This window comes from Triturus cristatus, chromosome 5_2, assembly GCF_964204655.1.
Source record: "Triturus cristatus chromosome 5_2, aTriCri1.1, whole genome shotgun sequence".
NCBI classification, from domain to species: domain Eukaryota; kingdom Metazoa; phylum Chordata; class Amphibia; order Caudata; family Salamandridae; genus Triturus; species Triturus cristatus.
The window spans coordinates 959,445,253-959,462,255 of record NC_140588.1 but is presented as its reverse complement, the minus strand read 5'-3'; the positions used below and the strand labels follow the sequence as shown (position 1 = coordinate 959,462,255).

At 43.8% G+C, this 17,003-nt stretch overlaps 1 protein-coding gene across 1 annotated transcript in view; it reads right to left on the bottom strand.

Annotated features, from left to right (window-relative positions):
• The window catches only part of VBP1 (VHL binding protein 1), an 87,202-nt gene extending 70,742 nt beyond the window's left edge, over positions 1-16,460 (bottom strand). Inside the window, exons 1-2 of the mRNA XM_085608151.1 lie at positions 16,332-16,460; positions 10,451-10,575 (exon numbers count right to left, since the gene is read on the bottom strand). Of these exons, the coding sequence (XP_085464277.1) occupies positions 10,451-10,575; positions 16,332-16,409 (203 nt within the window). The 5' untranslated portion in view covers positions 16,410-16,460. The remainder of the gene's footprint in view (positions 1-10,450; positions 10,576-16,331) is intronic.
• Positions 16,461-17,003: the final 543 nt, after the last annotated feature.

Genomic DNA, 17,003 nt, shown 5'->3' with positions numbered 1-17,003 from the left:
GAGTTTTCAAGGGAAGGAATTCCTAAGCAGCTCATTACGGATAATGGAGTTCAATTTGTTTCCCATGAGATGAAAGAGTTCTTGAGGGAGTTGTCTATAACACATCTTAAGACAGCTTTATATTCTCCACAAGCGAATGGATTAGCAGAGAGGATGAATAGGATTGTGAAGTCGTGTGCTCAAAGAGCTTTGCAAACTAGATCCTCGCTGAAGAAAATGCTTAGAGAAACGTGGTGGGCTCACCGCAACACCCCTAATTGTGTGACTTCGGTGTCGCCTTTCTCCATTTTGAGAGGCAGGAAGCCACATGACAAATTGAGCCCAGTCTGGTTAGACTTGGATGTGAATGTACGGATGAGTGATCAAGCTGTTTTGAAAAGGAATTTGTATCAAGATAGATATAAAGAAAACTTTGACTCACGCCATTCTTCTTTCCTCAAGAATTGGAAGGTGGGTGATGAAGTGTTGATCAAGAAACCAGGTCTATTGAGGAAAGGTCAATCACGTTTCACTGGCCCGTTCACTATAGTGGAGGTCAGGAGGAATGTGGTTGTTCTAGATTCTGGTGAGGTGTGGAGTAGACACCAGGTTTTGGTGGTAACAGTCATAATTCTGAAACTCAAGATAGTGTTCCCATTGTTCCAAAACAAGATGGTCAACGAAGGCTAAGATTTAAACTATCTTGGCACAGAGATTATGAAATGTCAAGTTAAGTATGTTCTGGTAAATTATGGCTGTATAGATGAAGTTGTAGGTTACTGTACAAACAAAGAATGTTTAGTAGTTTTTCTTTTTGTTGGTATTGTATTTATTGCATATGAGGGTTGCTATAGATTCCTTCTCACATTTGTTTGGGAGGGAGATGTGTTGTGGGTTTATTTTTCATTTGGTACCTATGTGCAATTCTGTTTGGTACCTATGCGTAATTCTGTCTCATTCTCTACTACTGTTGCTGGGTTGTGACTCACATACTGTGTGGTCATAGCATGGCAACAGAATGCTGGGGGGACTGGGAGAATGTTAAGGGGGACAGTTGGAGACTGCTGTTTGGACTGGTGGTCCTTTACCTTTGCTCTTAATTAAACTTCAGCTTATTCAAATCTACTTATGGACCCATTATTGAAGTGATGATAATCTTAACAGACTCGCTACCTATGACAAAACAGGATGAGAACTTAGCCATCGAACGGGCTCATAGGATGCCCAAAAAGCGGCAGCCGCCGGGGGCTCCTCCACAGCCCTTGATTGCAAGGTTCCTAAACTACTAAGACCGCTAGATCATCCTCAGAGTCACGACGCCTAGGGGAACTCAAGCTCGTTAATGCCAAGATCATGATCTTAACGACTATTCCAGAGAAGTGCAGAAGATGAAGACTATTCCAGAGAAGTGCAGAAGATGAGGACTCCGTAAAGGTTAGACTGAGGGCCATGCAGGTCCAGTATATGCTCCTCTTCCCTGCTAAACACAAGGTTATTTTTCAAGGCACTTCTTAGTTCTTTCAGTCCCCAGAAGAGGCATTGGCTTGAATAGAAGAACGCCCAATGCTACGAAAACAAGACAACAAAACTAATGAGACAACCCAAAAGTACAACAAGGCAGTGGGAGCCCAGGCCACAGAGTTAAAAAGCGGTGCCTCCTTAGGGGAAGACACAACAAACGGATAGAGACCCCTCTGAGAGGAACCCAATACAGAGCAGATACACAGACCTTCGGAATCAGATGATGACCCGCTTCAAGAACAAGTCCGGAAAACAACATCACAGATAGAGAGACAGTACCCACATAGATCAATCAGACAAGGAATCTTCATGCGGACACGGACAGTGATCATCCACTCCTTAGAAACATTAATCGTCTTGAAAAGGGCACCAAAGCACAAAACACAGAAGATACACATCAGCAACAGGGAAAGAGTGGTGAAGGCTGAAACAGAGGCTACGCCGATGGCAGACGAAGGGTCAGAGCTACCAAGAGCCCCAACCCCCCCCTCAAGACATATCCTTTGTGTTGTTTAAAATGTAGGGGGATATGGGAAGGAGACTGACCTCTCAAACGGATCCTACGTTAAAGTGGTCATGTTGATAGTTTCGGGAATAGACGTAGGGAGTGCGAGAGAGTGGGGTGAGGGTACAGAGTTGGAGTGACCACGTTTTACAGTATGGCCATTACACAGGTTTTTTGCACAGCCAGAAGCAAAAACATTACAACTGACCGGCAGATACAGAGGGCATGAGGCCCATAGGTAGTCCCACAAATGCACAAAATGACAGACACCATGAATACAAATGATGCAACTTTTACAGCTCTAACATGGAAAGTTAATGGGTTAGGCAGTAAGATTAAAAGAGGATTGGTTACCAGATACCTTAAGAGACTCAAACCAGACATTGCCCTTCTACAGGAACCGCACCTCCGAGGCACACAATGCACAGTCATTGGAAAGGGGGATACAGAACCCTAGCACATGCGGGATTTTCCCCGGTGAAACGTTGGGGGTTGGGGGGGTCGCCAAACTAATCAGAAAAAATTCCCCCTTCCGCACAACTAAAACTTGGATAGACCCCAACGGGACCGTTGACGCCAACCAAGGGTACTGGGGAAGACACAAAATCACACTAATCGGCGTCTACACCCCGCCACGACTACAAACTCAAACCCTAGAGGCCATCGCCAAAATATTATTAGAATCAGACGCACCTATACACCTCATTGGGGGCGATTTTAATGATGCGATGGACCCAAATATAGACCGAACACTCAGCCACAGGAACGCGCATTCCTACCCTTCTGGCAGACTTTGTAGGCTCACTGGGGCTCACCAACCTCTGGCAACAACAAATCCAATTGTAAGCGCCCATTCCTATTTCTCTGGGGAAAACAGGGTTTTTTCTAGGCTGGATCATTTCTTTGCCCCAGCGGGTGAAATACGAACTGTAGATAAGGTAGAATACTTGGCAAGGGGTATATCAGACCATTCATCACTGCGGTTGACAGTGGGAGGCAAGAGCAGCAGACACAAACCAGACTGGAGGTTAAATGCATGGGAGCTCCGGGACAAATCCATTAGAGAAACAATAAGAACAGAGACAAAGTTATTTTTCCAAGAAAAAGAGGGGTCAGTGACCTCACATAGTACCCTCTGGGAAGCTTATAAGGCAGTACTACGGGGTAAAATACAAGACGCTATAATCTAGGACTCATAGTTGCAAAGCGTGACATTGCCAAATACTGGGGGGAAACAGAGGTGCCAACTATAATGGATCTATACATGTGGGCAGAGAAAAACATACGCGGCTAGAGGGTGTCCCAAAAAGTTCAGGAAAATCTGGCAGCCATGGTTACACACGTTCTAAAACCAACACAGAGACTCCTTGTGAGATGGACAGAGGTCAACACTGGACAGATAATGACTGGGAACGTGTCTTAGCCAGCACCACACATATACCACGCAACTCACGCTTCAAACTTATACAAACATATATATTACACAGAGCGCATCTCTCGCCGGACAAGATCAATAAATACTTTAACATCACCACACCCGATTGCCCGAGATGCCATCTTCTAGACGCTGACCTACTGCATATGGTGTGGTCCTGCCCCAGTCTTATTGGCACAAGATAATAGAAACTCACAAGCAGCACCAACACTGAGATACCGAACACATGGGAGGTTTGCATTCTGGGTTTTTATAAACGAACAAAAGCCAACAAAGTAAGCTCTGGATTCTGTGATTTAGGCTTAATCACTGCGAAACGATTGATAACCAAGAGATGGAAGCACAAGGACCCTCCGGAAACACCCCACTGGTTGAAATCCTTAGAAATTTGGGCACAGGCGGAAAGCACTATTCTTCTTAGGAAACTTACGCAGCCCAGCCGTTTCTTCCCTATCGCACAGGCTTGGGACGATATTCTGAAGGCCCTTATATAAACCAATGCGGCACCGCTAGCGCCCCCCATGCAACAGGTGGAAGATGATGCCTGAAGCGCTGCCTGGGTGGAACGGATGGGTTGCGTTCATAGGACACCTCAGCCATGGCTGTCAAGTTAGGCAATGACCCTACATCCCCTCATGACATTCCATAGACAACTGCAGATGCCAGATACCTTAGTGTCCGCGCAACTGCGTATTAGCCAGGAAAAGCAACTCACTTCCGCTAAATGCACACAACCCCCGACAGGACCTCATTTGAACGGCGCATACAACGCTAGATATATGCTCCTTTATGGATTGGATATCTCTTTTTCTTTTCTTTTATATTTATTAGTTGTGGTTTAACTGTTAAAAACTGAAGATATCTTGCAACAGATGATGATGTTCAATGCCTATCACCCATGCTTCATTGTTTATTGTTATCCTACAATTGTATTGCATATGGGCCTTGTGCCATTGTAATGATAGGCATGTTTTGCATCTGATTAATTACTATTGGGAGAAATCACATGTGATGGACGGATCCTGCCCCTCAATCAGAGGCGACGGTATGCGTGGGTTTTATATACCCATACTAGTCTGCTAAAGCAAGTCAACTCCTGCAACGTAGATACATATAGCGCTATGGTTACCGAGAAGTAACGCCTGGAGTGATGTACGCAATGACGTAGCGATAAATTTGATTTCTTGTAGGATGTGTAACATGTACCTATGCTTGATTTGCTGGTCTCATGAAAACGATAAAAAATGCAATAAAGATATATAAAACAAACATGGTTACAATACTGTGGTCTAGAGATGTCCGGGACTAATATAAACAATGTAAGCCCTCGCACACAAGACACATAACTTGTTGCTTGATAATCTTGCTACCCAAGGAAACATACCGGATATGGGTCAGGCCTAACCTGGAGGGAGGGGGGTGGAAGGCCAGTCGAGAATTTACTGTGGTGTAACCTATGTATTCATAAACGTTGTACTTATCAGTAATGTCAAACTTGTGGCACATAAGACTTCAATGCTCCTGTGCTGGCTATTGTTATAAAGCGCCAGGCTATCAATTTGTGGTGAGACAAACGCATCGATACATGGAGGTGAAGAAATCTCTTCTCACAGAAGAACCTCTTGAAGGAAAAACTGGTTGAGCTCTGAGTTCCAAGATCGGACTCCATTCACCCGTCGCCCTCATCACCAGGAGGAAGTTGAAGCAGAACAAGTTAGTTATCTTTGGTAATGTTCTTTCTGGTGGATACTCAAACCGCATACCCTCACCTTTTAAATGCCTCCAGTTACCAGACTGGACCTGGAGATTTTTCTCAGCATTGCTCCCATGCGCCAGGAGGTAGCGTTGTATGGTACCACTGTGACTACACTTTGCCCCAGAAGGGACGCCAGATCCACATATATGCACTACCCAGAAAAGCGGACATGCATTTTGTTCAAGACTCTGTCCTCGCCATACTTGGAGCTTAACAACCGATAAGATAGGACAGTGTGCACCTCTCTAAATTGGGATGTTTTTGTTGATTGGGGGAGGGGGAGGGGGGGGGGGGGGGGGGGGGGAGAAGAAAAAAAGTCCATTCCACCGAAGGGAGATGGGTGTGGTGAGGAATTTGCAATTAGATAAGAGTATTTATCATAAAAAGCGCTACTGAAAGTAAGTAACTTGTTCTTCTGATTGTACTTCTAAATGCAGATCCTTTGCCTTGTGAATAGATACCAAAGCAGAACTTTCCAAGATGGTGGGTCTGTGGAAAAGCTCAAATGAGAAAATTCTGCAGGTCTGTTCAGGCAAACTGCCCTTCCCATTGGACCTGGATATCAAGGCAGGACGGCTTCAGGAAAATACAGTGACACACAATGCAACCCGACAACGCCCACAACAGGCACTCCATGTGCCAATACAGAGGTATCAGTCTTGTCCCTATCTACCGTAATATGGTTCATTTCTGCCCTGTCTAACCATCTTCACCCCAGTGAACCCTACAAAGTGCTGACCGTCCACCCGATGGTCTTTGGTACGATTGGTTTAAAAGCTTGAAGCTCTTCTGTGGTCCAAGTGATGGACAGTCTCCTCCTCCTCTTTTGAGGGGTGAGATGAAGCAAAAAATTCTGGATAAAAGAGGAGTCACAAATTATCTTCGAAAATACTACCCTGTTCCATAACACCAGTTTCTCCAGGGAGAAGGTAGCGTGCAGTGGATGAATGGACAGAACTTGTAGCCCACTCATGCATGGATCGTTTTGAAAGGCAGTAGACGTAAAGAACAGCTGTACTACGGCTCACATGGAGTACATATCAGTAAAGGGAGGACATAATTAAGGTCCCACTGTGGCAACATAAGGTTTGGGTGATAATATAAGAACCAGACATAAGAAAATGGTTCACAACAGGTGAATTAAAAAAAGGATGGCTAGTCCGGAAATTGTAAAAAGGCCAAAAGGTCTGACAAATAACCGTAAACAGTGGCCATGACAAGTCCTTGCTGGGCTAAAGACAGAACTAAAAGCAAAATATCAGTGATCTTTGCCTGTAATGGGTCTGTAAGGCAGGAATTACAACAGGCAAAACAAAATTATCCCAGCGTCCGTGTTAACCGTTTTAATAAAAGGGCACCCGGCCACTAGAACGACATCCAATACATGAGGTGAGACAGGAGAGCAACAGGGGAGTACACCCAGGCGTTCTAGGATCCCACAAGGTGGTTCACGACGAGAGGCACCCTGTTGATTCAGCCAGTTCCAGAGGTGTACACCATCCAGGTGCAGAACTCCGGACCATGCTGCTCCATATTTGTTGCACTACCACTTAGTACTGGAGTGGTCTGCAGAAGCTGTAACAGCCTCCCTTTGGTGTACAGTAGGAAGGCCTTCAGCGCCAAGCGAGTGACCTGCAACTTTCAAAACACAGATGAGGAAATAGGACTCCACCAGTCTTTTGATCCCCACCTCTTCCATGGGCCAAAATGAGCATCTTGAATTTGCCCTTTTTAAAGGAAGAAATTGACAGGGCGAAGCCCTCCAACCAAGAAATAACAGGAGCAACACCCAGTCCCTATTTCCAATGCCGGGACCCTCTCTATGGCTCCTTTGTCTAAAGGAGCCTTGACCTACTGCAGTAACATGGACTAATGGTCCTCGACAGCCACTGTGATGTAGGTGGAATACGCAGTGGATATAAAAAGTAGATTATTCCTTGGAGGTAATAACTTAATTCTGCTCAGATACGGTGACCATGTGCTGCAGAGGACAAGGTAAAGTGGTTTTGTGGCAGTAGCCAAACTGAGCAGTGTATTGATCCTGAAGCCCTGGAGGTTGTCAGTTGGATCCCCGACTGCCCGTTTCGAAAGGACTGAGGAGGTCTGGTGCTGTTGAGGATTGTCTTTGTGCCTTCTGAATCCTCAAAAGGGTTGAAAAGGTCATAGATACTGCCAGAGGGGCACACAAAAACCCTAGGGAGCACACCTTAGTCCTGCTTCCCTTGAAGTGCTAAAAGCCTGAGCCTGCCTCATCTTCAAAGAGATAGAATTTACCAAATGGCATGTCCATTAGCAGCACCTGATTATCATCTGTGATGCCATGGCCATCAACCGCGGGTAGTGCCTAAGCCAGTGGTGTCCAGCCCAGAGCAGATGACTTACTTTGAGTGTCCGGACCATTCTGAATGAATTGCTCATGGATGGTGTTAATCAGGGACTATTGGGAAAGATATTGCTGGCCATATTCCGAATGCACGCAGGTATCATCCCAGAAGGCCACTGGCATATACTGCACTAATAGTGAGGCTGGCTGAAGAAAACATTTTCTTTTTGAAAGCCCCCCTCACCCCCCTCCCCCGACATTTTTAATCCCCATCACTAGAGGTTGTAGGGAATGAGTTAGGCATGAGCCTACTCGTGGACGCCTGGACCACCAAACTTTCAAGCGTAGGGTGTTGCAGTAAAGGAGGATCATCAAACTGTGTTGACTGGTGAGCAAGGTTTGACCCAGTTGTCCATCAGTGTGGCTGTCAGGGCTTCATTAAAAGGCAGAAGTGGTTCTGTGGAAACCTAGCCAGGTTGCAGGATGTCTGTTATGCCATTAGTCTTCAACGGACAAGAGATGGGTGTCTAGAACTTCATCAGCCCATCTGATCACCATAGAAAAAGAAGCCGGTTCCTCTTTGGATGGACCAGAAGAAGAGTTCGACCGAGTATCTCGGAAAGTGTCTATCTAGCCCGTTGGCCTTTTGAAGGTTCATGAATAGAGTGTCCTCATCATAAATATTGGATGAATCATCGTGTTTATGGTGTTTAGAGTCTGAAGTGATAGGAATGTGAAGTATGCAAGATAAAAGCAGAGTATTATCCATACCAAAATGAGGCTGGACTGGTTGTGTCAAAGGTTCTGGAGAGTGTGGATTTGGCAGAGATCGGGGTTTGCTCGAGTCCAATAAGACAATGAAATCTTTCTCTAGCAGCATCCGCGCAGGAGTTGATTCACGAGGGGCCAGCAATGATTGCGGCAATGGGTTTGCAGCCTGGTTGGGAGTCAGACCAGAGAATTTGGGTAGTATGAGCTATGAAAGATTGTTCAGTGAAAAGAAAGGACCTTTGCTGTGCTTCCAACTTCTAACAAGAGCAGAGGGAGAGTCACGCTTTGACTTCTTGTGTTTATTTTTTGATTTTGAGTTACCCGATGACAGTACGAAGAGGGCCTCTCACAGGAAAGGCCTTGAAAATTGAACCAGGTCAGCATCTTTTACTTCGACCGGAACGGACCTTATGTGCCTTCAGACGGTGATAGGGGTCTGTCACAGACATCTGCTTGTGACAGTCTCTACCATGTGCAAATCCTGTAGTCTTCAGTGGGACATAATCCATTGCACATAGAAGAGAAAAAAATGTGAAGAATAACTCCACAAAAGGACAAAATAAAGTGGAGTTCAAGAGCTCCAGATCAGCATCCCAAGGGGTGGCGAAAAAAAAGGAACGCTAGCATGCAGAAGTAGTGTATATATGTTGCTCCAAAATCCCTTTCAGGGTGAGACAAACCTGACACAGAGTGCAGGTCCAGTCTGATTCCTGGGGGTAATCACGAGGTAAAATGGAGCAGATGAGTCTTCTCCGTCTATTATGGTCTACTTTTCCTGAAAGGTAAAGGACAGGTGGAGTCGGAGGGACGGGGGAGAACCCAGATGCGACTGAACACTGAGGAAGCGCCCATCTATAGCAAAATATTTTCAAGAGGTTGTGCATGAAAAATAGGTGCAAAGCTCCTTAAAGTACTGAAGTGGCAGGTGGGATGGCAGGGTTAACGGAGGGTGTTCTCTCAACAATACTATTGTAGCTGGGGTTCTGAAAGAATAGCGTGCGTTAAGAGGCAGCTGCTTCATTTTGCACCTCTTGAAGTTTGGGAGGGAGACCGGTGGCAATGATGTGGTCAACCACTGGAGGAGGTATACCATCTATGATTCATCTTGCAGCAACTCAATGGTGGCAAGAGTGGGAGTTGTGCTTTATCCCAGCAGGAAAACCAGAAAATAGAGTAGCTTAGGTTATGCTGAGACTACAGTACACAACTCAGGTAGAGGTTTGGAGGAATCAATAGAGTGAACCAGTACTTGGTCATTATCCACACTACGAAGGAAGACTTGCTCGATTGTTCTGTGCAACAGCTCTATCAGTGCCATTGCCTGGAGGAAGACTGTTCCCAGTCAGAGGACTTCTTACCTGGCAGTCCATTGGTGTCACTTCTCTGGATTGTGACAACTGAATAGGATTCCTGTAGAAAGTACAGTCCATGTCGATAGGAAAACAGTACAGAGGGTGCCTAGAAGTTGTGAGGGTGAGATCCTCTTGGGAGACAAGGAAGTTACCTGTGTAGTTTGCACCCACTGGAAGGATCCAAAAACTAATCTCCTGGCTCTTCTTCTCCATGATGAAATCCAACAACTCCTATAGAATCAGTGCAACCGTACTATGTATGCAAGTGAGGAAGTTAGGTGTACTCCCTACTCACAGTAGCATCGAGTATATGTATGCAACATATCACTAACACTCGAAGAAGAGATTCTACGTTTACAGGAGTCAGCAGCTGCAAGCCGTTGCTGCTAGGGTACACTCTGCATACAGCTACCCCATTAGTGTATAAACTACTCAAGCTAATGGAAAACAAACGTTAGAAATAGTATAAATATAAAGGGTGTTGCAGGCAAGGACCACTGTTAGGAAATTGCAGTGTCTCAAAACCAGGTTCCTGGACCATAACATTTGGCTGAAAGAACTGGTGAGGATGCGCATACGAGGAGGACCAGTATGTTAAAATATGCGTGCAACACATCCAATTTAGTAGCTTTTGAGGTTGCTTCCAGGCCATGGCTTGGCGGGGTACCCAGAATGAGGTAGAAGGGAACGAGACAAAAAGCAAGAATACCGCCAACAGATTTACTAGACTTGGTGAACATTAAAATACCTCGGATTTCTAGCAATCATTAATTGAACAGTATGAAAATTAACAAATTTAAAAACCTACCTCCTTTTTTTCTGAACAAGGTTAAGTTCCATAAATTTATATTTCTGATACTGTTCATCCAACTTTTTGAGTACTAGATCAGCTGTCTCATTCCCCGGTTGCTTCATGTAAGATTCAACATCTTCCTTCAATAAAAACATTGTGGGGGGAAAAAAAAACATTCAGTCATACTTTTACAATTAATATTTCAGAGGATTCTTAGAATTATAGACTACAGATCAAGTACTTGAGATTTTGACAGAAATTGTAGGCTTAGTAGAATTTTGGTAATATTGGAGGTCCTGCAGATAATTTATTGTTTTAGACATAAGAAGTTGCAGGAGATATTAACAATTGCCTATCACCGACCCCTTTCTCCCCTCAGTCAGCTATCCCACCCTTCACTTTCAAGGTGGTACCTCATCGAAGCAGGTCTATACTGGAGAGAGTAACAAACAAAAACCCTATGTAGAGCATTCCCACTGTACGCTTTGTCATGGAGATTCGACAAGTGATAGGACTACAGTTTTGGACTCAGGGTAGCCTGGCTCCATGGGAATCCTCTTAATGCCACATTTTTTAAAATGTGGCAACAGTAGAACCAAACATGGTGTGACCTTAATGTGCATGCTACCCTTATTCACAATGCCGTACAAATGTCTGATCTTGGAGATGACGACTGTTTAGCACATTTGCTTCACAGTAAACATCGCATTCACTACCAAAGAAAAAAGTATGTTCGAAGAAAAACCCAGACTGGAATGTGGCCTGAGAAATTTACAGTGGGCAAAACTTTTGCATTCCACCCATCACGTTTGTGCTTTTCTCTGTGCGATGTCCATAATCATAACATGTCTAGGGTGTTTCAGTATCTGAACAGCTAAACTGAAAGACATGATAAAATTAAGAGAATTCTACATGAAAGGTAGTGCTGTCTTCCTAAACTTTCCAGTTTTTTCTGCAGCATTCAATACATCAGATCACAAGAAATAACTGGTTGTTCTGGGAAAACAGACTGAGCTTTAGAGATCACGTTTCAAAATGGTTTACCTCTTCTGATATGCAGCATCCACCAGAGTTGAATGTCGTACCCTACACTGTTCTAAATTATCTAGAACCAGGCAGTATATATTGAGAGCCTGGTGATACAATCTATCAATTCACAGACAAGCAGATGTACATACGATATGGGAATTGTTTTTACAGAAAATTAATTAATGCACCTAATAAATTAGGCTTCAAATCGCAGAAGATGATTATTGGGCAGTGTCCGTAAAAACAAATAGGTCTCTGCTTACTAAATCAGGCTACTAGGTCCCTGACCATCCTAAAATGTATTTCAAGCAAAGCACCTACTCATTTACACACAAAATACTATTGCTACTCCAGCTTAATTCCTCACTTTGATCCTCGAGTACAAACGTTGTGTATGTCCAAATCAGGGGGGAGGGGAGTCGTATTGCAGAGGGGAGGCCTTCAGTAAAATGACTCAAATTATGTAGTACAGACAGCAGAACTATTTAGTTACGTTGCTTATATTGTTAATGTAGATCTCAATGGAATGCTCCATCTTTTACCCTCCAGTAGACAGTGCAAACTAGACAAATCTGCAAACATTCCCAACAGACGACTGCTGATAGCCAGATTTAAACTTACAAAACACCTTAATTGGTTATTGAGCAGCAAATTCAGTGTTGTGTACAAGGGATCCAGGTAACGTGTACGCATATCAGTTGGCTGGCACGTTCCCCATTCAGACGTACGTTATTTTTACTTCAAATGTCCTCTCTAATTAGAAGACCTACAAGGGGCACACACTTGACACCAGATCAGCACTTAACGCGTCACTGCACCAAATAACTTATTTTCTTTAGTCTTGAGGTCATTAAAAGGAGCATCCCTTCTATTAAAAAGACTACATATTTTGCTCTTTTACTGGGCTGAACCTTGTGCCCAACGTAGCATGTGAAAAATAAGTAGACATGTGGCTGCAGTGCCCAACGTAAAACTTGCAACTATCCTCATAATTATATTATAGAACTGCATATTATATTTTAGTTCAACAATCATGCAAAATTGTGTTGTCTGTATGCAATGCAAACACAAGCCCTGTACTAAACAGGACCGTCACTCTTACAGCCGAATAGAATTAAGAAATAATACATAGATGGCTCCAATGCTTCCACGCGCAGTTTCTGAATGAATTTTTAAATACCATACATTTTGGACCCTGTAATAGGCCGAAAGTATATCATGATGCACTAACTGGTCATATTTTTTCATACAAATCCTTTTAATAAAAGTGGTTTACATCTTCTCACATTTAACTAACCTGACTGTCGAAGTGTGCTTTTAAAAACGCAAGCTAAGATTACTGTTCTAAAAAAGAATCACTAAGAAAGAAGTACCAACAGACCCTAAGAAGTGGTAGTTAAATGTTTTCTGTCAATCTGGATAGGACCTTGTGTTAAAGCAGATAAACTCTTAAGTGGCCAGGCCCTGGTAGAGGGCGATTCAGAAATGACAGTGAAAGTAACTTTGAAATAAATTCCTTTTTCAAATAAGAAACTCCTTCCTCACACATGCACGCTTCTCAGCAGTAATCAACCAATATTACCACGAGCAATATCGCGTATCCACAAAACCAGCGTATGCTGGTCAATAGAACATCCTGTGACAGGTAATTTCACCAGTCATCCAAATTCTTCACATTGAAAGCTCCAGTCTCGCTCACTTGTACAAGCATGTGACACACAAGGAAGTTGTAAAGTCACCAAGCTTTTTAGGTCTCGCCTGCGTTGCAGCACCTGCGCTGCTTCGCCTTGGCGAGATCTATAGTTGTTGCTTTTCTGTCTGGCTTCTTTGGAAGCAGGGTTGGTGTCTGCCCCGTCTACCTTAGGCCCCGTCCACCCATCATCTGTTGCTCACGAGTCAAGACAGGAGATGTGCACACGCGGGAAACAGCTTTCCGGTAGCGGGCCTCGCCCACCAGTCGTCTGTTGCTTGTGCAGTGTCCTTGCCTCACGCTCGAGCCACAGCCTCATCGAAGTATCGCGGCTGCACGCATTTGTTTTGTTCTTTGTCCATTCCTGCATGTGTGGATCGGGAGTCTCGGAGCACGGCTCAGGTTAAATTTAGACTTAGGAGTCCGCTTCCTTTTATGTATTTACTAACTAGGTGTGCTCACCGAGAGGTGCAATCAATCTTGCGCAGCTCGCTGCTTCTTGCACCACGGTAGATGATGATGACTCCTTTGCGCCCCCGTGCGACTCACGTGGGCTTTTTTTTTTAACTCGCGCCTGAAACTGTACACCAGTTACAAAGTCGGGCCGGAAGTCAAAGTCGACCGTAAGCGGAGGCAGGCCACGGAATTGCTGCTTTCGCTGCCTAGCCTACAGAGAAGTATAATTTGAAAGTTTATAATGCTGCCTCATAAAAATATATTTTTAGACTCCTCAGCGCACCGCACATTCATGATCACATTTATTCTGAACTGCCACACAGCAGTGTCTGCTCACTGTGCTACTTCATTTTCAGACGCACTAATTCCATTTTGTGTCCTGGGGTGAGCCACGATGGTGCCGGTCAGTCCGGTTTGAAAACAACTACTTGGCCCTCGCTGATGGGTGTCATTGCTAATATTTTTTTATGTTTTCCTAGTCTTTATTGCTTGAAAATAATATTTGCATGCCAGAAAGTTAAAACTGTATTAACTCAGATTGCAATAGTTGAAGTTAGCATTTAAAAATGTAACATCAAAATTACACATGGTTTTGCAAAAAAATATTTCACCTGCTATTACAGAAAGGAGTGCCGCAAACCATGCGTTATAATGGATAAGAAAGAGTAGACCCACGAGCGGATTGCTGCTCACAGATTTGCAGTGATCTTTGGCTCCGGAAGCTTGCATTCCATTCTCATTGCAACGCAATAGGTCTCGCATTTACGCAAATGACAATGCCTTTTATTTATGTTTTGAAAATAAAAAGTATTGTTATTTGCAATGTCAATAGCTCAAACTTGCGTAAATGCGAGACCTATTGCATTGCAAATGCTTGTTTAACATAGGTGGAGCCCATGCAAAATGGAGACCTGGGCTCCGGTGTACCTATCCATCGATTTATCGACAGGTAACCTTACCTTATATAAATTCTCACCACCTGCATAACTGTCCCGTTTAAATTCAGGTTTGATAAAAATGTTCATGCTTGCATTTCACATGTCCAATTCAGTTGGGGATTTCCATTCTTTCGTCACATGATCTCAATGTTAGCACCAGTGGTCTGCTCACTTGATTATTCTCGATTCGTACCCATCTATCCAAATACACTTGAACATGAATCAGGCTTCTTTCTATCAACTCAGCTGCGAAGACTTGTTTCAGTGTGATCTTCAATCCACCTTCGAGGACTCATACAAATCTGGACAGTCGTAATGCTTTCCTTATTGTCTCGGCATGCACCCCCTCCCATCCATCCAGTAGTAAGTTATGGCCCCATACTGTTCATTTTTATTGTTTTCCTTAATCAAATCTGTACATGCTACCAGAGCTTTGGTTGTGTATTACTAGATGCCCTTGCACGTTAACAATTAAATGTTAAGTCGCTAAGCTCCTTCAAAGCTTTCCTGCTTACTCCTTGTACCTGACGACGTACAGGTCGCTAGTGCTTCTAAAGTCATAAGTACCACCGATCTAGATTAACTGAATAATAAAGTACAGATTTTCCTACCATGATTTTTCGGCAGGGGTACCTTCTGTAGTGTATTTCTATAAATTTAGTAACCCGTGAATTTCTCTTCTGACCTGTGCTTCGGGATTTCTAAAATCAATCACTGCTCTTCGAAAGCACTGCATAGTTAGGATGTGACCTAGACTCGAACGTATCTATTGAGTATATGGAAGTTATGCAAAACGTATGCTTTGTACAGAAAAGAGAACTTCTAGCCATGTAGCGAAAACATTTGAAATGTCTAGCATTTTATGTAATACTTTATATTTCTTTTGTACTCAATGTATCAAAAATATTTTAAAAGAAAGCACTGCATAATTACTTGTAGCTAAAACCATAGTATATTTTAGGAATCCATCGGAAACCCTTTAGTCTATAGAATTAAAATAGGATCCTATATATGTAGACCCTTCACATTAAACTATGATAAGGACTACGTTTATTTTGAGATGGAATACTTTCAAAAGGGCTGCAGACAAAATAAAGTTAGATAAACTATGCAAATGTGAAATGGTCACACAAAAAGGTGTGATTCGAGATAAAATGAGAACATACAAGCATCAAAGCTTCACAGTACTTCTTGCCGCCTTCAGTCGTTAGTACCAAACACCAGTACATGAATTTGCGTTGTTACACGCATAGGTCTCAATCGATCATTGTTATAATAGCCACCTCATCGACACAGTCGAATTTAACCAAAAATCAAATTAAAATATATCCTCATGGATCTCGGTTTTAGAGTGTCAGATGAAAAGAAAGGTTTGGAATATTGACGCTAAGTATGGCCACACCACCGTTTGTGTTCCCTAACGCGGACTGATACTTGGGCTTCGAATATACAAATAAAGCCAACTTGCACTTGGTTACTGCATTGCCTCTGTGGAGCAGTTTCGTGGAAAGAAGTCGAGAATCAACCAGTAAGTATAATGACAACTATGAAGCACTAACGTCAGCCCACGAGGACGCCAAACCGCTGTGTGGGAGGGGGTGCAGCTTCTAGGACCAAGGCAAAACACATGCAGTCTGACTCTGCCATACAGGGCGCTGCCTTGTAGGGAGACAGCGGAGGAACATGGAGCATGCTGAAAGGCGCGGGACGGCGGATCTCCGGGAACGCTCCTGGTCCCTACTTCCTCTCCGAACAACCATGCGCGAACAAACTGGGTTCTTACCACGAACACCGCCTCGGGGATGCCCAGATGCCCCTTCTTCAGGCCGCCAGCATTGCAGATCTCAGTGGAGGCTGCCATCTTCCACGCCCTGACGACGACGCCTGCGTCGCTCAACAGTCGTAAGACGTAGAAAAAATATCGCGTTCAGCGACGGCTCCGTAGACCCGCCCTCTGCCTGCGCTCATTGGTTGAGGAAAGTGATAGACATGTAACGAGGAAGGGCGATGTAAAGAGGGGACCTTAGGTTGCTGTTCAGCCTGAGTTTCCTGACTCTGGTGTCTGGAACAGAAAGAACGGTATGCACACCAAGCAAAACTACAAGTTGACTTTAAAATGAAGTCGGGCACCTGGACAAGTTAAGATGCATATATCCCAGCTACAGCCAAATCAAAAACATATAAACATTTGTTTCACTAAATCTAAGTGTAAAGTAAGCTGTGCCCACATATAAGTTATGGTTAAGCAGGTAGGCATTTTATGTGGGGCAACACATTTGTAATCAAAACTGACCACAAGCCCATAATGCATATTTTGTCCCCGGATAGGGGTTTAAATTCTATTGACAATATTGCTAGATGCTTAAAGCTACAAATATATTGTTTTAACATTACATATATCTCTGGTAAGGTTATCCAACCTGCGAATTGCCTATCAGGTTTGCCTTGTCCAGGG